The sequence below is a fragment of the Cicer arietinum genome, chromosome 4 (assembly GCF_000331145.2).
Source record: "Cicer arietinum cultivar CDC Frontier isolate Library 1 chromosome 4, Cicar.CDCFrontier_v2.0, whole genome shotgun sequence".
In the NCBI taxonomy this organism is placed as follows: domain Eukaryota; kingdom Viridiplantae; phylum Streptophyta; class Magnoliopsida; order Fabales; family Fabaceae; genus Cicer; species Cicer arietinum.
The window spans coordinates 20,700,450-20,721,648 of record NC_021163.2 but is presented as its reverse complement, the minus strand read 5'-3'; the positions used below and the strand labels follow the sequence as shown (position 1 = coordinate 20,721,648).

General features: G+C 29.3%; 2 protein-coding genes and 1 pseudogene across 8 annotated transcripts; 1 reads left to right on the top strand and 2 right to left on the bottom strand.

Annotated features, from left to right (window-relative positions):
• The first annotated feature begins 1,657 nt into the window (after positions 1–1,657).
• On the top strand, positions 1,658–4,449 carry LOC140919990 (uncharacterized). Its single transcript, XM_073367287.1, has 6 exons — positions 1,658–1,787; positions 1,868–2,077; positions 2,171–2,263; positions 2,353–2,460; positions 3,148–3,319; positions 4,442–4,449. Exons 1-6 carry the CDS (start codon positions 1,674–1,676, stop codon positions 4,447–4,449), a joined length of 705 nt encoding a protein of 234 aa, XP_073223388.1. The 5' UTR covers positions 1,658–1,673.
• Positions 4,450–6,302: 1,853 nt separating this feature from the next.
• Positions 6,303–8,020, bottom strand: LOC113786228 (F-box protein SKP2B-like; annotated as a pseudogene).
• A 5,290-nt stretch (positions 8,021–13,310) lies between these two features.
• On the bottom strand, positions 13,311–18,863 carry LOC101488747 (aspartic proteinase 36). 7 transcript variants are annotated; one of them, XM_027333197.2, is made up of 14 exons: positions 18,566–18,863; positions 18,437–18,488; positions 18,308–18,359; positions 18,094–18,230; positions 17,663–17,871; positions 17,353–17,482; positions 16,953–17,215; positions 15,634–15,861; positions 15,173–15,335; positions 14,607–14,680; positions 14,396–14,489; positions 14,232–14,292; positions 13,768–13,839; positions 13,311–13,685 (listed from the first exon to the last, which is right to left on the bottom strand). In XM_027333197.2, the coding sequence occupies exons 6-14, from the start codon at positions 17,401–17,403 to the stop codon at positions 13,582–13,584; spliced, it is 1,110 nt and encodes a 369-aa protein (XP_027188998.1). In that variant the 5' UTR covers positions 17,404–17,482; positions 17,663–17,871; positions 18,094–18,230; positions 18,308–18,359; positions 18,437–18,488; positions 18,566–18,863; the 3' UTR covers positions 13,311–13,581. The 7 variants fall into 7 exon arrangements, with proteins under 7 accessions (XP_027188998.1, XP_027189000.1, XP_027188997.1 ...); XM_027333199.2 differs by having other exon boundaries at positions 18,094–18,214; XM_027333196.2 differs by having other exon boundaries at positions 18,308–18,488.
• Positions 18,864–21,199: the final 2,336 nt, after the last annotated feature.

The window sequence follows — 21,199 nt, the reverse complement described above, 5'->3', positions numbered from 1 at the left end:
CAAATAAACCAAACACAAAAATAAAATAAAGAGACATTTTACAACGCTTATTTGAAAAAGCGCTGAATAAACCAAACACAAAAATAAAATAAAGAGACATTTTACAGCGCTTATTTGAAAAAGCGTTGTAAAAGACCCTTTTAAAAATAAAATAAAGAGACATTTTGCAGCGCTTATTTGAAAAAGCGCTGTAAAAGGCTTTAAAAATAACATTCATCAGACACCTAACAGGACCTTATCTAACAGGGTTTTCTTCAAACACCTTGTACGCATCATGGGAATCCCCAAAAACACATTGTTAACAAAAACATCAGACTCAAACCCATTTTTCGCAACATGGCAATGAACCTGAAGACCAAGTTTCGAACCACTTATCGACGAATTAGCACACGATTTAAGAAGGAAAGGGAATGTAAAGAGAGAAAAAGGGTGTTGAGGTGGAGATTGAATTGTGAGAGAGTAAGCTTTGATGTTTGTGAAGAAGATGCATAAAATGAGAAGAGTTTGGTGAAGAGGAAGAGAAGCGTTGTAATAAAACAATGAGGCCTTTTACAGCGCTTATTTAAAAAAGCGTTGTAACAAGCTTTAAAAAAAAACATTCATATACCATTATAAAACAAGGAGGTCTTTTACAGCGCTTTTTCAAATAAGCGTTGTAAAAGACCCTTTTAAAATTAACATAATGAGACCTTTTACAGCGCTTATTTGAAAAAGCGTTGTAAAAGGCTTTAAAAAAACATTCATATAACATAATAAAACACGGAGGTCTTTTACAGCGCTTATTGGGAGAAGCGTTGTAAAAGAGCCTTTTAAAAATTTAAATAAAGACGCCTTTTAGAGCGCTTTTCAAACAAGCGTTGTAAAAGGCTTAGGCCTTTTAGAGCGCTTTTTGAACAAGCGTTGTAAAAGGCTTATAAAAAAAGAGTTGTAAAAGGGTTACGTATATATAATAATAACCGCTTCAGTTTCCTCTTCATTACGTAAACTTTACTATCATCTCAACCTTCATCGTTCTTCTCTTCTTTTGCAAACCCTATCATCCTGTCCATTACGAACCTTATTTCCACGATCATCTCCTTCATTTCGAACCTTATTTACATCCAAGATCATCTCTCCCATTGCACACAATATATTTTCATTGAAATACGTAACCCTCATTACGTATTTCTTCAATACCGTTCCCTCTTTTCTTTGAACCATATTTCTGTGAACTTTCTGCGTTCCCTCTGTTCTTTAGATTTCATCTTTCTTCGAACCATTATTCAGGTATTGATGTTATAAATTTTTTGTAATCATTAAAATGCATGTTGAGCTTTTTTAAGATATACTGATACATGTTGAGTTTGTTTATAATAATGCATGATCCATGTTGAGCTTGTTGATGTTATACTAAACTGCATGTTGAACTTGTTGTAGTTAAATGGATACAAACAAAGATATAGAAGTTCAAAATGAAGAAGTTGTAAGACTTATGAAAATGAAGTCAAACGTGGTGCAACTATCATGCAAAAAGTCATTAAAGCAAGGAGTAATGGCATCAAGTTTGAGGTTATACTATACTATACTCTGTTTGCTGTTTATTTTTTATCTTTTTTTAATAACATGTACTTACTATATGAGTTTATTAGGTTGGCTGAAACGAGAGTGGTCAGCCAGTTGACCCCAACAGCTCCATGTTTGTAAGCTACATTGGGGCTGTTGTTCGTCAAAATGTCCCAATAACAATAGACAACTGGAGAGATAAGGCGTTGAAGGATGCCAAAGATATCATCTGGAATGACATTCAAGTAAATATTTTGATCTACTCTTTTGTCATTTATAATTTTTTTTCTGTAAAATACATTACTTATAATTGTTTTCATTGCAGACCACTTTTGTTCTTGATGAGGAACGAAAGTCATATGTTTTGAGAGTTGCTGGGAAAATCCATCGTGGATTTAGATCCCATCTCTCAAATTTCTATCTAAAAGATAGAGAAGGAAACACAAATGCTGAACCTCCAAAGATATATCAACATTATATATCAAAGGATGAATGGAGTGCATTTGTTTCCAAACGTTCTGACCCGGCGTTTGTCGTAAGTTATTAATTTATTAGCATTTGTGTTTTATTATTCATATTCGTAGCGTATTTTAAATTTTTACACAATTGCAATTTTTTTTTTATATAGAATATTAGTACGGCAAATCGCGAACGGGCAAGCAACCCAAAACACCCATACAAGAAATCACGTATGGGATATGCACGCCTTGAACAAAAAATTGTAAGTAATTAAACATCACTTGTAATTTGTATTATAAACTATAGTGTGTAACTAATTTGTATTATTTTGTTTATGATTTTAACGAATAGAGAAAAGACACCCAAGCCGATCAACCCTTGGGTCGTCATATCTTATGGAAGGATACTTGCAGGGACATTCTTGGTAAAGTGTTTAATGTCCCTGAGTATTCCGGTCGGGTTAGGGGGAAAGGATTTGGCGTAACTCCCAAAATGTATTTTTCTCAAGAAAAGCGCCAAAAACCTTCCAACGAGGAAGTATTAGAGAAGCTCAAAATTCTTATAGAGCAAGTGGCACTTTTGGTGAATACGAACAAAGACAAGCAACTCTCGGATCAGCTCCAACATGAAATACAAATGGAGAGTGAAACCGCGAGTTGCAACGTCGGTCTCAAAAGTATTCCCGAGGTAATTAATTACTTACTTGATTATGTAATTACTTATGTATTAAACAAACTTATATATTAACCGTACTTATGTTTTAACTATTTGATTTAGGGTGTCACTACATGCGTGCTATACTTGTCATCGCCTACTCATCGGAAGGTGGGAAAAGGAAAATTGTACAATACTTCGGGAGAAGTATTGCACAATACTCCGATCCCTACGGGCCATGTCAAAGTATCACCTGTTGTTGCTTTCGAACCAACTGCACCGTTGCCGATACCGGACAACGATGGAGATATGCAATTACTGGGCGAAGCTATTGGTAGTTACGTGGCATGGCCTACCCACCTTGTTGCCCTCGAAAAAAAGATTCCCAGAAACAAATCAGTTACATCTCCCGAAAAGGTTTGTCACATTTATTCCCTAAGGTTTGTCATTTTTTCAGATTCAATAAACTAACATTTAACCTCATTTTTGTAGATCCAATTAAATAAACCACCTGTACAGCCAAAAAGAGCCAGCAAACCTCCAACATTGGAGGGTAATAGGGCTTCCAAACTACAAAGGCTGAAGGGTAATAAAGCTGCCAAAATTGCAGCAAGAAAACTGGATCGGGGAAAATCGTTCGCTGTTGCCCATGTTCCTAAAATAAGTCAGCCACACCTTGCTAAACACGGGGCGTGTCTTGACATCCAAGTAAAACAGAACATGGACAGCAACGACGATTCGCGCATCATACCCATGAATAAAGCTATATTCGGAGATGAGTATGATGAATTTCTCGAAAAGGAGCACATATACGAACTTCTCAACCATAAGGAGCTTAGTGCTACTGTCATGTGCTTGTACATAAGGTAAAAAATACTTTTAATTGCATTTATTGGTAATTAATTAAATGTATTGGTAATTAATCTAGTTTAAAATTTTCATTGAAGGTTTTTGTACGAGAAGGTCGTGTGCACGAGGAAATTGTCAAATAAATACTCATTCTTGTCTCCGCATAAGATGTCGATGTGGAAACTCGATCCAGACAATGTAAAAAAATACATTGTAGATATGTTTTTAGGAAATATAGAAAATGATAAATTGTTCTTGGCACCATATAATTCAGGGTACGTAATTTTATCTTTTTTAATTGATGAGAATTTAATTTATTAGTTGTGTATAAACAAAATTGCTTAACCAATTTTTTGTTGTTGTAGGGCACATTGGGTGCTATTTGCAATCAATGCGGTCTCTGAAGTTATATACTATTTGGATCCCGTGCACGACAATTACAGCAATCACCCCGAAATAAAGACTATGCTCGACACGTAAGTAATATTCATTTATTTCTTACATATATATATATATATAAATAATGTGTTTGTTCATGCTATAATAATCACATTTATTCATTCGATAGTGCCTTACAAGTTTTTCGAGCTCAAAGAGGTGCTACAGTGTCGAAGCAAAAGTCTAATAACATCACATGGATCCCAATAAAGGTTTGAAATATATGCCTTTAAATTTTCATTTACAAATATATGCCTTTACGATTAATGCACAAATATTTTATTGACTTATATGTTCTTATTTTACAGTGCCCTCGTCAAACAAACAACATCGACTGTGGGTACTACGTATTGAGATTCATGAAGGAGATTGTTAACAACAATAAAACTATTATCCCAGAAACAGTACGGTATTTTAATTATATGATTTTCATATATAATTAAATTATCTATATATTTGATACTAACTTAATATAATATTTTCAATTTTTATATTGCAGTACTTTGACAATTCCAGTCCAGCATATTCTGATGAAGATCTAATGGAATTAAAGGAAGAATGGTGTCAGTATGTGCTTGAAATGCAAATTATTTGATTTTCTGGGAAATAGCATGTTGTTGGGCAAGGGATCTAAATATTATATGGTAGGTTGTGCATATTCTGTATATTCTGTTAGTTATTATATGTATATGATCATAGGACACAATATATGAACATGCATATGAATATGTAGTTAATTAGGTTGTAAATTAGGTTATATATATGTATCTGAATGTAGTTAATTATGTTGTAAATTACAGAGTTACAGAATTACATATATGTTAATTAAGCTACAGAGTTCTGTTTTTTGTCTACTGATTGTGTGAATGCTTATGGTATTTGAATATGTTTTGTTGTTGTGTGAACTGATTGTGAACTGATTCTGGATCAAAATAATTTTGGATAAAAAAAATGCCATAAAAATCTAAAAAGCGCTTTTTCAAAAATTTAATTTACAACGTCAAAAAAAAAAAAAAAAAAGCACATTTTATAGCGCTTTTTTGAAGAAGCGCTGTAAAATATGCACCTATAATTCATATGTTGGGTGTACATTTTACAGCGCTTTTTCTAAAAAGCTCTGTAAAATGCCCATAATTCATATATTTGGTGTGCATTTTACAGCGCTTTTTCAAATAAGCGCTGTAAAATGCATACCCATAATAAATATATTGGGTGCACATTTTACAGCGCTTTTTCAAATAAGCGCTGTAAAATGTGCAAAACAAGCGCGCATTACATCTACATGTTTTATAGCGCTTTTTTGAAGAAGCGCTGTAAAATATGCACCTATAATTCATATGTTGGGTGTACATTTTACAGCGCTTTTTCTAAAAAGCTCTGTAAAATGCCCATAATTCATATATTTGGTGTGCATTTTACAGCGCTTATTCGAAAAGGCGCTGTAAAATGTGCACCCAATATATTTATTATGGGTATGCATTTTACAGCGCTTTTTCAAATAAGCGCTGTAAAATGTGCAAAACAAGCGCGCATTACATCTACATGTTTTATAGCGCTTTTTTAAAAGCGTTGTTGTATCTTTTATAGTGCTCGATTCTACAGCGCTTTTTTTTAAAAAAAAAAACGCTGTAAATGGATTAAAAAAACGCTGTAAAATGCTATTTTTCGCGTAGTGTTTATACAAATTTATGGAGATATATATATATATATATATATATATATATATATATATATATATATATACATACGGCTACAAAATATCTATTACCGTATACGTCTCATACTTGTCATATAATTTGTCTACATATATTAGGAACAATTTATTTTGAGATCGCTACCTAAAAGTGATCTATTCTTAATTTAGACAGACATTACAACCCACTACTAGAAAAACTAATTTTAGCGTCGGTCAAAAGCCGACGCTAACGTTGATTTAGCGTCCGGTTACCGTCGGCGTCGGCCCTAGGCTAAAACGGTGGAAGCTAATAAGTAGCGTCGGCTAAATACCATCTAACGCTACTATAGCGTTGATCAGACCTACTCTAATCCGACGCCAACAACAAAAATAGGACATTCGACGCTAATTTTAAAAAATTTATTGTGTCGGATAGACTGATGCTACAGTCAACTAATAAAAGTAAAAAAAAAAAAAAAACTATATAAAAGCCAACTTTATCAATAATGTAGCGTCGATCAGGTCGACGCTATAGTCAACTTTATTTGAAATTCTAACTTCTCTCTTATATACATCTTATTTATATTTAAATCTATTCTCTAATGAGGTTTTCTCTCTTCAAGATATCATTCTAACCACTTCCATTGCATGTGTGTAAATGCACTTTTTTGCTAACCTCACAAAACTAACATGTTTTTCCAAATTTGAAGTAATGAAATATTGACGTAATATTACCTGTTATATGCACACAACCACACAAGTCAATTGTTCCAATATCAGGATAGCCATAAGCCAAACTTATCACTCCAACATCACCAATTTTATCACACCATCCAAGGTTCAGAGACTGCATCTGATTGCAGTAGTGTCCAATAGCCTCTTGTTCATTCAGTCATGAGGGCTATAATTTAAATCTGCCTTAATTTTTATATGATTGTTAATAAAGCCAATAACTAGTATATATTATATTAATACCTTTAGTGCAGTATCAGATGATGCTCTAACACATCCACAGAGATTAAGAACTTTGAGTTTTCCACTGATGTCCCTACAACATTATCGTTTAGTTGAGGCTTATCTTGACGAAGGATCAGAGTTTTCAATTTTGCAAACTTAGGAACAAGAGATATGACCAAGTTGTTCATGTTCTTGCTACACCTGAAGAAAGGAGAGGGATTACATAATCATGTTATTACTACAATCAATGAAATCTACAATATTGCAAAAGGCATACATCAGTTTCTTTTGCTGAAAAGGGGCATAAATACAACCACCTGATAATATTGAACCAAAAAAAGTATTCATCAAAACTAAGAAACATTTTAAAGCTTTTCAATTAGGAAGACTTGCAGATTTATTCCAGAAATGTACAGGTGAAACCAACTTCAGAAATTCTAAGGATTAATTGATAGAAGTATTCATCAAAACTAAGAAACATTTTAAAGCTTTTCAATTAGGAAGACTTGCAGATTTATTCCAGAAATGTACAGGTGAAACCAACTTCAGAAATTCTAAGGATTAATTGATAGAAGCATTCACATATTTCAATTTGTGTGTCTGCGCGCGCGTGAGAGAGAGTAAACAAAGCTACAAGTCTTGGACTTCTTATTAATCGCAAAAGAACATTGTTCTTCCGCAGCAAAAAACCAATACGACATTATTAACTTGACTTAGCAAGTTAAAGGCCCTTGTTTAACCCCTCATTACACTACATACATTTTCCAATTCTCAACAGAAAGTACCAGCTCAATTTGAATACTTAAATATGTTAGTGACATAAGCATAGTTATCAAACTAGGAGATTGCTTGGTCTAGAAAGGAAGAAACTCAACTAAATGAAAAGAAGTAGGGTACATGAAACATATATTTCAACCCCAAATAGATTGCTATTGATTTTTAGCCTCAAATTTATTACTAAAGCCATTGTATCCAAACAAATACCACTTTACCTCCAAGTTAATTTAAGAGATAATCAATTCATTTAAAATCAAATCAATTTTATCGACACAGAACTAAACACACACACAATATTTGATGAATAATGTCAAAAACATGACACAAGAATGAGGAATTGAATAAGCAAAGTCAATTTAAACAACAAAAAAACAAAAGGAACTAAGAAAACTTTCCTATTCACATCAATAGAATCCCCAATTGAAGAAAAATATACCATGAGAGAGAAAGCAACATAGTTATACCATGAGAGTGATAAACGAGCAAGGCCAAAGAAAATAGAATCTCTCCAAAACAACAAACATCAGAAGCTTTAATCATCGTCTGATCATCCACAAGGGAAATAATTTGCATCAAAAGCTCCACATGAATATCCTTCCATTCAGTGATAACACCAGCCTTCATGTACCCTCATTTCCCACCACCAGCAACCATCATAAGATTCTCAAAGCACAAACCCGCAATCGATAGCGTCGGCCAATCCGACACTAATATGGTGACTAAATTAAAAAGATAAACAAGTGTCTGTCATATTTTACTTAGCGTCGGCTTAGCGGATGCTAATGATTAGTAAAAACACAAAAAAATATTTAGCATACTAGTGTGGGATTGACCGACGCTAAATAGACGCTAATTAGCGTCGGAGTCGGGGTCCGACGCTAAATATGGCAGCTAAAATAAGTTTTTCTAGTAGTGACCAATCTTCTTTTTAGAAGTTAATTTTTAATTACCAATAATGTCCATTTTTTATACTATCGATTAATCATGATCAATCATGTGTATGATTTTATAAATAGTTATCATAAAAATTAAATATTATTAACAAATCCGTCTTAATATTTTTGGAGGCCTTGTTCGAATTTAAAAAATGAAACCCTTAATAAATAAATAAAAAATTTGATAATTATAAATTATTTTAAAATATTTTATTTTTACTGAGTGAAACATCAAAAACTCAAACTATTTTATTTAAATTCATCAAAATAAAATTGTAAATAATATATAAAGAAAACTTCAAGTTAATATTAACCTTCTAATTATTTAAAAAAAAACACTTTTTTGACATATTTTGAAACAAATTTGTCAATCAAATCTTCATATAATCAACCCTGATTAGTAATCTAATGATTATGATTGACTGGAAGTATAAAAAAATTTAAACTTATATCATATGAGAATTAATTTTTTATAATAAAAATGGGTTGACCAATGTTTAGACAAAGAAAAAAGAAGTTATCAAATAAAAAAAATAATTAAAAAAAAAAGGAAAATGAAACATTGGTAAAAAAAATATGTGCAACACATTAGGCAAATTTTAGTGTCTTGCAAAAAAGAATAAGTAATAAAAGAATTGCATATATTTATATTTCGAGCCTTTAATTAAAACTAGTTTTTCGTGTTTTTTCAATTTCAAACTCTAAGTACAATAAAAAGAAAGCAACATTGAAACAGGAAACACGGTTTAGCTCATTTGCTTATTTAGTTTAAAAAACGAGAAAATTGAAAACAATTTTAGAAAACAATTTGCAAAACATTACAGTCAGTCAAATTTTTTATTATGTAATTTTTTTTTAAACTAAAAAACTTTTTGAAAACTAAATCAAACATATCTTTATAATTTATTTTATCATTTTTTTAATTATTAAAATTATTTTTTATTAAAAGTTTAATTTTATAATGACAAGTATAAATACAAACTGTAAAATGTTATATACAAGTAAAGTACGATATCATAGGTATGGATGAGAATATATCATGTCAAGTTAGACTTTAAAAGATTTGAGTCTGACATACTATTAATTCTGTAGGCTTAAGTTTAGTCTAGAGTCTATCGTACGCTTTCTTTTTGTCTGGTCTGACCTGTTTAAATGTCTCGTCGGGTCTGAAAGTCTATTTAAAAGTCGTATTCACGTTAAAACATTTATAAGTCTTATCCAATAAAATAAACACCATTTAAACCATAGAAAATGATTTTTGATTTCAAAGAATATATTTTTTTCTAAAACAAACGCATTTATTATTACCTCTCAAACAAACTCATGCATATTCAGTAATAATATAACTAATATTATTATTAACTTTGAAACACTTCTAAAGGAACTCGCCTGTTTTATGCATTTTTTTTACAAATTTGCATATATTGTTTTGATTTAAGATTTATTTTTATTTATAAAATCTAAAATTAGAATAACTTCAATGGAGTTTCTAAAAGATTTTTAAGAGATTTTACAAAGGTTAACTTTACTAAAGGAATACATAGATAAAATAAATAAATTTTGAAGTAGTAAATATTGTAATCTTACCTAATATAATAACTATATAATAATATAAACGATTCAACTTGAAAAGAACTGGAGAAAAAAAGAATGGGAATAATATGAAACGGTTACCGAATATAGAATGATTATTGAGTGATTGTCTAATTGATAAACTTTAAAATAAGAAATAATATTATTAATAAAAAATAAAAAATAATAACATTAATAAATAATAAAATATATATCAATCGGTCTATCAAATTAGGTTTTTTTATAAGTCTGAACCTGACCTATTTAAATAAATATACTTTAAAAATAACATAAGTCTAATATTTTTATTACACAGGTCATGTCATAACTAGACCATCTCATAGACACCTGACAGACGGTATAGTCTATTCATATCCCTAATCACGAATAGGTAGATTAATTCCTAATTGGAATGAAATATTATAGTGTAGAATCCAATGGTCTTTTTATTTTGAATAGTTATAGTTAGAAGGCTATTTTGTTTGAACATGTGTTGTTTGGAAATAAGAATACCTTAATTATTGATTTAGCGTCATATAGTACCCACGTACCATTGGTCTTGCAAGAAAGAATAAGTATGTTTAGTAACACCACTGCGCTAATTTATAGTTTATTGAATTAAATTTAAAGTTTATTTGATTAAATTAAATATGCTTGGTTAATAATTTTTTACATAGAGTTATAATTTTTTTTGAGATGTTATTTTAACTAACGTTTAAATTTATAACATATATTTTGTTTTTTATTTTTTTTATTTATAATTTTATTATTTTAATTTTATCACTTTTTTATTATTTTTGTAAAATATTATATAACTACCATACTCACGACTCAATCAAATTATTTATTACATTCTTCATCTTTTTGTAACTTTTGTTTTAGTAAACTCTTTGTAACTTATATTACTACTACAAAACAACTTTTATTTTAGAAAGATCTTTTACCAAACAAAGTAACTTGATTAAGGCCATTATCATATTTTTTTAATAAGATTTTTTACATTTTTATTATCTCTAATTATTTGTAACTGAAAATTTATTTAAAAGCTTATAATTGTATTTTTTTTACTCAAATTTTGAATTACATTTATTACAATGTTTATTGAATTTGGAAAAAGATGCATACAACTAGGTGAAATACCGTAAGGTGGCAATTCTTAGATTATAGGGTGTTACACTAGTTAATAACACGTTTTAAGAGATTTTATTTATTTATATTTAAATACAGTAAGAAATTCTATTGTACGATAAAATAATTAAAGACGTGTTTTATTTGGCAGAATTCAAAACTTTTTCTGAACTAATTTATTTTACTTAAACTTGAAAACTTCTGCAGAAGCAAACAGTTAATGGATTTTTTGTAAAAGCAACTATGTGGCAATACTTAGATTACAGATATTGTGCAGAGAAAAATCCTTGAGCATTAAGGAATAGTTATCAGTCAAGAAATGGTGCAAAAAATTATTCATTTATGAAGGATATCTCTTTAACCTCATCACTTTGAGACTCATCTAATAGCAACTAATTCATACTTAAAGAGTTCTTGTTTATAATGAAGCAAATCTATACTACACATGTTTTGATTTTCTAATTCTAATTAAAAAGTGAAGTACTCAGCAACTTTTTTGGAAAATCAACTTCACACTAGCATGAACTAAGGGTTCAATTGACATTCTTACATGACTACTCAAATGGATAGTGATCACATGCATTAATTAGTACGTTCATCCTTTTGTATTTATATATCATCTGCGTCAGCAAGATGCTATAACATGGATTCCATCATCTAGTTAGACAAGGCTTTTCTTCTCTAAAACTGTGAAGCTAGCTAGAATGATAGAATGATAAAACATCTGTAGAAAAAAAAAAAAGAAACCAAAGTAGTCATGAGAAAACATCTATATAGGTGAAACCAAAGTGCTTCCACCATTCTATTCAAATCGATAAAATTTCATGTTGCATTAATAGAAGAGTAAATTAGATGTTTTTTTTTTTTAATTTTATGCCAATATAAATAGATCAAATCCCTGTCTTGTTCTTTATTTTGATTTAGCCGCCACTAGTTATATATAAATAACATTAAATTATTTAACATTAAAAAATATATACTTAAAAAAATTTATTTATTTATTTAATTTAAAATCAACTTTTTTTTCATTATTTAAAACATAAATATATTTATTATTTGAATAAACTGAAACTTTTTTTATATATATTTTTTATAATAAACTGAAATTTTTATATTTTAAAAGATAAATAATCTAATTGTAAAATCAAGATTAAAAAGTAGATATTATATTTATTTATTATTCATTTAAATATTTAATTATTAACATTGTTGGTGGTGGCTGACTCCGAAGCTCCTTCACCGATCACCAAAAATTTCACCGGAGTTCCACCATCGACCATCGTAATTCGTTGGTGCTCTATCGTGGTGGCTGCCATTAACCACTCTTCTATTATTTAATTAAAAATAAATAAATTATAGTATTTATATTATTATATTTATTTTTAAAATATACTAAAAAGAACATTTTTTTTTCTTTTGAAAAACACTGTTTCTTTATAAATAAAAAACTACTTTTTTTCTTCTTAAAAACGGACTTTTTAAAAAAATAATACTGAAAATTATTTTCAAAATATCTAAATTTTTTTTAAATTAATATAAAAAAGCATAATTTTGCTTTAAAAATACAGTTTTTTAATATTATAAATTAGATCAGTTTTAGAAATTACTAATTTTTTTCATTTTTAAATTAATAAGAAACTGATTTTTTTTAAATTAATATCAAAAACAGTATTTCAAAATAAAAAGAAACAAATTGACATCAAGAAAATATAATTCTTTATAATAATACATAATAATATTTTTAGAAATAATAACAAATATCATCATTTCTTATAAAAACAAATAAACTACAATTAGTTTGTTAAAATGTTAAAAAAAAAAAAGTAATAAAATGAATTGGATGGATATTCATTTACTGAAAATACTAAAATTGATTGATTAGATGGTTTTTATTTTAAATGGATGGATTGAACTGAATTTTTTTTCCAATTCTTTTAATGGATTGTTTTGATCCATTCACATCTAAATCTATCTATTTTAGTTCGATTTTTTTTCGATTTTTATAAATGGCTGTTATGATTCTATATATTTTTGCTAATTTTCTAATTGAAGTAAACAATGTGTGTTTTCTTTTCTCCGATTTTAGAATAAAATTATCAAAATATTTGTTAAAGATACAAAAATATAAGTTTTACATTAAAATAAATAAATTTTGAAATTTCAAAATTAAATGGACAATTTTTAATATTCTTTTCAATATAATATTTTATCTTTAAATATTTAATAAGTGGTCATTGAACATTCATTAACGTTTCACTAGTAAAAAATAACAATATATTTGACAACTCCGACCATTGATATAGTAATCACAAGAGTGGGTCATATAGCATAACAAATAAAATTAATCTGGCACATTACAATATTTTATGCGGTTGGATTCATTCAATGAGAGATTGCTGACAATGTTGATTTCAACTCTCTTTACATATCCCCTCATCCTAGTCATTTGTTTCATTAGCCTCCCAAACTTTTCAAATGAAAGTGTACAAACATTCCTAAATTATTTATTTCTAGCACAAGTTATATCATATCTTTCCTTCACGAAGAATATAATACGTGCATAAGAAAAGCTACAAAGGTTACATGTAATAATATTTAGAGAATCCTTATCTCTGAGCTGCTGGCCCCCGATCGTTTTGCTCTTGGATTTATTTTTTTATCCTTCCTCAGGGTCATAGAGACGTTGACAGGCATAGAACCTAAAAAGAGTTTTCAATTGTAAGACATATTGAAGAAACGTATATCTCTTACAAAAAGTAACAATACAAATGGTGAACTTACAATCATAGTCGGTCCATCCTATGCGTTGATTATCCAAGTCATAAACAATTATCCTATCTTTTAAGACAAGATCTGTGTAAGATAAAATCATACTTGTTAATTTATTATTACCATATTTCCATCATGTAAAAGACAATTTATGATCAACTTACTTCAGCATAATTTATTATTAATATACTTGAACATATATAGTATATTGGCATCTTTTTGGAAATTAGATTGTTGTAACAAATGGAGAGCAGACATAAATTTAAATATATATTGAAATCAAATTGAATGATGATAATTAGAATCTAATCATTATCATCATATGTTTTCCATTATCAACAGAAACATAAGATATCTTTAGAATATTTTACCATTTATAAAAGTTTCCATTTAATAATGAAATGAGAGAATTCTATATATTTTTTCCCAATTATTTGCAGCATTCATAGTTTGTTTAAATTTGTTCACCATCTTACCTCCTAATATTGAAGGCTCACCCTGTGTTTTTTGAAAACCAATGCACCACGTTGAAGCAAACTGGTAAAGCATATTTTCACATCAGTGACAAACAATTCCAGAGAATAGTTTACTTATATGCAAGAATATAACCAGAGCATAACATAAATACTTCAACGCATACCAAGAAATCATTGTGCACAAGGTACTGTGCTGGTTTTAGAACCATGGGCGCTCCACCAGCAAAGTGAAAGGTGATCGAAGGAAAAATATCTATACTGAATATGTAAAAAACACAATATTTAATGAGATATTTAAAAAGCCTAATAGAACAAACACTTTTTTCATATGAAGTATATAAAGATCTTCATAACAAATACTATATTTGTGATTACCTGGTTGAAACCAGATAGCAAGGACTTCCTTGTGAAATAGCGGGACTGCCAAGTTGTGATACAACAGTAGTTATCTACACGTTCATTTGCAAACTAAACATCAATACATGTTAAGATCAAAATCATTCATAAAATGAGAGAAAGAAGCAAACCCCCTTTTTAGAATTAATAAAAATTATATAAAAAAAGATTAAACATCAATACGGTATTTAATTCCTAAAATATTGAAGACATACAAGTCTCCATTAAATCATATCAACAGTTTAAACTAAAAAGAATTATCAACTAGATCAATGAATGGTTCACAATCTATCTATATTCAACATAATAATATTTAATATCAGCCAATTAGACAGGAATGTGAGAACCCATATTAACTCAATGGAAAAATTTCAAGTGATTTTAGGAAATAGACAAAACATGAGACAAGCAAACCAAAGAGTAAGAGCATATCCACATTATTTTCTCGCTGTGCTGATTCCTCGTCATAGAATAGGCAAAAGAGAAAAATATGTCCAACAAAGTTGAATATTGCAATGTTTTGAGCGGAGTACAAGAAATCTTACGGCATTAACAAGAGGATCATAAGCTTCTTGAGCAAGATATGCCAATGTTGTACCGCTGTCAACTACAATTCCTTTGTCGTGTGGTGTTACAAATACGGCTGGATTAATTGAAAGGAGATTTCCATTGACAGAAATGCTTTGGAGATTCAAGACATAATGAAACCTGAGATTTAATTAAAAAGGAAAATACTAGTCAATTATACTGCAAAATATCACCTTAAGAGTAAGAAAATACAAGAAAAAAACAACACTAGAAGCATTTTAAACTAATTTTTAGCAATATCACCTTCTACATTCAATTAAATAAAAATATTTTAAAATGCTTATCCACTGCTAGGTTGATTCAAACATAACAAGGGTGTACCATGTGAAGAAACTTTGTGGATGAAAAATAATAACTAAACTGAAGGGGAAAGAAATGAACTTCAAATTGGAGAAAGAAAAAGGGAAAAGCAACATACTGCGATGGAACCATTGGACTATAAACAGTATTGGGCTCCAAAATTTCACCAATAACTAGAATTCCTCCTCCATTGCCATCTCCTTTCAAACAGTGAGAGAAAACATTGGGTGTTTTTCCTTGTGATGACAATTGTGATACAACTGATACATCATTAGGGCCAAACCCAAAGATTCCATCAAACGCTCTTGCCGTCTTGGTCAAACCTCCAGATACATCGGTGCTACACCTATTTCCAAAACAACCATCCAATAAAGTTTACCAAAATCCATATTAAGTATTAGTATTAACAAAAACATGGGAATGAAAGAAAAAACTGAAAGATGATAAGTAAATCCCACCATTTACTAATTCTCCATTTTATTAAAAAAAATGAACTTATTGACAAAACCTGCATTACCAATTTAATCCTAATGCAAAATATTTGTTTAGTAGAAACTCACATAGTTGATATAGAACATATAATGTTAGAGATATATTTGGAATAACATTTCAATTCTATAACATTAAATAAACTCTTTGGTATTTCTGGTTTTTTTCAATTTTTTTATTTCTTTTTATATTAAGGATTAAATAGAGTATTTTTTGTGCTATGTAATGCTTTCAATCTTCATAAGAAAATAATTATGTTCAAAGTTGTACATTTTCCATAGCAGTATTAAGTTTTTCTATAGTCTTAGCACAACTGCTAAAAGTTCAAAACAATACCAGATTCTGTCTTTATAATATTAATATGGCATTGGAAATTGAAAAATAAAATATTAAATCACAGATTAGCTAGTAGGTGTTCTGTTTTTCTCCTCAATTTGTCATTAGCAAGGAATTGAATAATGATAAGTCTTCCCTACCATAAAACATAACACTATCACATTGAACTTGTAAATCATTATATTGTTTATGCAGCCTACCTTGAATATTATTTTGGGTTTATTTCTTATTACTGACTCGAGTAGCATGTTTACTTATCATAGTAATGGCTAATAATATAACTAAATCAGCACAGGCTATTACTCAATCAAGCATTTAGCCATGCGCTCCAAATCTACCACATTCTGGCTGTTGGCAACTATAAGTAAGACAAAAATCAAACCTTCTGCACTGCAGGATCACACCTGTCAGGAACCAATTTAATCCTACTCTCCTCTCCTAACATTCTCTCTAATTTTCAGTCCTATAAATCATGTCCAACAGTTCCCTCTACACGGATTGGCTCCCTTGACCCACCTATCCAAGTTTAATTTCTACATGTTATGAATCCCACAAAGCATACAAACACATATTTATAATTGTCCACAATGAATAAGAATAGGAGTTTCTTACCCAAAAAGAACAGCGGCTGAAGAGCTAACACTAGTCGGAGAAGAATGCCCGATTGTCGTGTCAAAATACATGTTATCAGATAAATAAAAACCGGAGGCAGCACTGTTATCTTGAAACTTAAAGACGTATCTACACTGATTATGCTTATCCTTATGAGAGCAACTACTAGCCACCCCTTGAACCGTGGGAGAGCATATCGGGTCTGAGCAATGTACTAGTGCGGCCGTGGATGAACTAGTTGTGTCAAAAAAATTGAGTTCAATCTGTTCACAATACAACGCAACAAGCAACAAATGTTAAGCTCCAAATCTAAACCTTGCTTCCCAAGGCAAAAAAATAAACACTACACTACAAGTATGTGTATAGTAAAAAAGCAACGGTGGAAATTGAAAAACCAGACCCCAAGTCCACTGGAATGAGGGCAACCAGTACAAGGATTACAGTTAACCATTAGAGCGTCACTTCCGGTGTCAATCAGAACCGTAAACTCCCTTGGTGGAGATCCAAGCTTTAGTTTTGTGGTATAGAGACTGAAGAAACAAACCAACAATAGTATTAATTAAATCTCACTGTGTCGTATCTGATAAAAATAAAATGAAATTCAATTCTGTACAATATAAGAAATGCATGACAGAGCATACCAGAAAATGAAAAGAACAAGGAAATAAGAAATAAATGAAGGAGTATACGAGAAAGAAGATTAGCCTTACCCAAAGGAGTTTGGATCAGCAATCCCTTGGACTGGGAAGTTGACGCCAACACCGCCCAAGATTCTTGAGTGGCGAACTCTGTCGCGAGCTATCAATGTGTCAATCTTAATGCGGTGCTTTAGTGGAATGACCCGTTTTAGAGGAAGGGTAGTGGTGCACACAGTAGGTGCCGCAATGCTGGCCAACAACAGCAGTGTAATGTAGATGAACTGCATTTTTGTTTATGGTTATTTCTGGTCTAATGGGGATGGTGGTGGAATAGGTGAAGTGAAAATTGAAATATAAATAGAATAGAGAAAGAGAGAATGATAGTGCAACGAGGGTGTTATGAGAATGATTATTGATACTGATCTATGTTCTATTTATACACTACCTAGCCACATGAATGAAGCAAAGAAAATAAACGAAAATATAAAGAATAAGTGGATCACCTTTAGCTTTGCAAATCAGCATATCACTAACTTGTTGCTGTTCTTCCTCTTTGTATTAAAGACAACCACCTTCAATGGTGTGTCACCTTTGCAGGTCAGCATTGCATCAATTATTGCCATTCTTTGTAATAAATTAACTACAATGAGAGTGTGATACATTTGTTGAAGAAATTGAAGATTCTGATCAAATTAGCAAGGAAGGACAAAGCCCCACCTTTCGCAAATCAGCATTGCATCAACTATTGCCATTCTTTGTAATAAATTAACTACAAAGAGAGTGTGATACATTTGTTGAAGCAATTGAAGATTCTGATCAAATTAGCAATGAAGGACAAAGCCTCACCTTTGCAAATCAGCATTGCATTAAGCCATTAACTATTGCCGTAACAAATTAACTACAAAGAGAGTGTGATACATTTGTTAGAGCAATTGAAGATACCGATTCAATCCCCAATTAAGGACAAAGCCTCACCTTTGCATTTGCATTTACATTTACATATCAGCCAATTAATAAAAATGGAAACCACTACAAAAGCAATTTGTGAAAGTAGATCTTCGAAATGAGCACGTGGAAGGTATGTATCAAAACACAAAAACCGATTCATTCCCCAATCTCGTACGTGAGAGTGAGAGAGAGTGAGAGTGAAGAGGCGAGAGTGTTGGTGAACGGCGAGAGTGAAGCGTGAGGCGGCGAGAACCACTTTAACTTCAAATAATCTAATAAATATTAAATTTGCTCTCAATTTTCACGAGAACCACTTTAACTTAGTGGTACAATGAACTTATTAAGATCACAAATCTTATCCCTTTTGACAGCATTTGAAAATGTTAAAAGAAGTTTATTTGTTCATAATTTGTAAATAATAAATGTTGGATAATATATTAGAATTTAAAATTAGAATTTTATCATATTTAATATAATTAGGATAGAATGAAATATTGAATAATATAAATTAGAATTTATTAGTTATATTTAGTTTTATTAATTAAGATAAAATCGTTGAAAAGTCAAAATTAAAATTTATAAATTACAATGGATTTAATTAATTAAAATTAAACCGTCAAATCGGCAAAATTTAAATTATCAATCTAGTTGAATTTCCATTTAGTTGAATTTAAATTATCAACCAATTTAACCCTAAATAATTAAATTTGTTATAACTTATAAATTTAATTATCGACAATTTAACAATTTAATCTTAACCAATTAGACTTAACATAATTTAAAAAATCTAATTTCGACAATTTACCCTAGTTTCAAAATTTTAAATTCCTAGATCTAGTTTTAATTCCTGCTTTTTTTTTTAATGTTCTACGGTGTGACATAACTATTTAGATTTTCTATTTTTTTTAAAATATGTATATTTTAATTTTATTAAAATTATTTTAAAAATACGAAACATAATTTAAATAAAAAATTCATTATTTTAAAAAACATAAATCAAAACTCTAGATCTAATTAAAAGATTTAATCTCGACAAAAGATAATATATCTCTAAATATATTGTTATTCAACAAAACATGCCTTTTATTTTTTATTATCTTTCTTCTTTAGATTGCAATTTGTTTACTTGTTCTTTAATAGGTGGTAAAGATATACAATGAACGTAAAGAAAAATACAAAAGAAATAATAAAAAATAAGTCTCATGTTTTTTAAAAATAAAAACAATGAACAATTATAAAACGTTTTACATTGTGTGCTAGCAATTAAAAGTAATGTAAAAATAAACTAAACATATATGGAATGAAATTTCTAATAAAAATCAGTTTTATAGCTCACACGTGTCTTTGCAAGGACAATTGTAAGTTTAAGTCATAGCATTCATTGCACATAGTTACTACTTATAGAGAGAAAAACACCACCACACAGTATTTAAGAAATAAAACTACTATCGGTAGTAATAAAAACACATGAGTAAAAACAGTCTTTCAAAACGATAGAAATAATTAAATAATAGAACAAATTTTTCAATTTCTCCACTCATCTTTGAAATGAAAAATCATGTATATGAAGAAGATAAATAAGCAAACAAAAATACTATAAATTAAATAAATAATTAATAAACACACTTTAAAGAAACAATGTCTAAAATATAGTGCAAACGTTATCCTCTTTTACTTTTTTTTTTTTTAAATTTATATATTTATAAATACTCTAACCCTAGAAAAATGTTAAGTGAAAAAATTATCAGCAATCTTCTATAACAATTAAAAAAAACAATATATATATATATATATATATATATATATATATTTATCTTGGAATTGATATAGAACATAACCAAATAAAACAACTATAATCTAACATTTTTATCCATCAAAGTTATCTCCACTTAGAAGAGAAATGTATTGTTGTTAATCTCTCTTATATATAAATCACAGATGAATAATTCTAACCAAAATATTCCAATTTTCGTTCAAAATACTACCATAAAAATATCATCAAATTTGTTGGTATTATGTGATCAAAAAAATATGGAGTTGCTAATACAAACAAAGCTGGAAAACTAAGATTTAGGTTTGATATGACACGCTACAACTCTATTTATGTATAACAAATTTATTGAAATTGAATAATTGAGTTATTAAATTATTGGGTTATCGTTTTTCTCTCCAATATGTAGTAACATGACTGTTTAATTGATTCAATGTACTATTATTTGATTGAATTCTTTAGTAACATTTTCTTTTTACCAGTGTGAATTGATTACAAACAATTTTATAAAAAATTTCTCCTTCAATATATTTTATGTTATAATATATGAATTGTTAATTGACTCCAATAAGTTGCAATTTGATTTCAATCGATTTTTCTTTCAAACGGATTTTATAAAAAATCTCCTCCTTCATTATAATCTTCTTTATTAATTTATTATTTTTATTATTGGTTGATCGGCTAATTGATTGTATTTCTCATTATTTCCTTTATATAGTATATCTTTGTTATTATTTTTTTATATCAAAATTAAATAATTAATAATTTATTGAGATATTGTTTTAATATTTTTTACAAAAGCATCGAATGACATATTGTAAGAAAACATGTGTGCAAAGACCAATTAAAAAGTATTTCATTACGACTTATTTTTTATGAAATAAATCTCA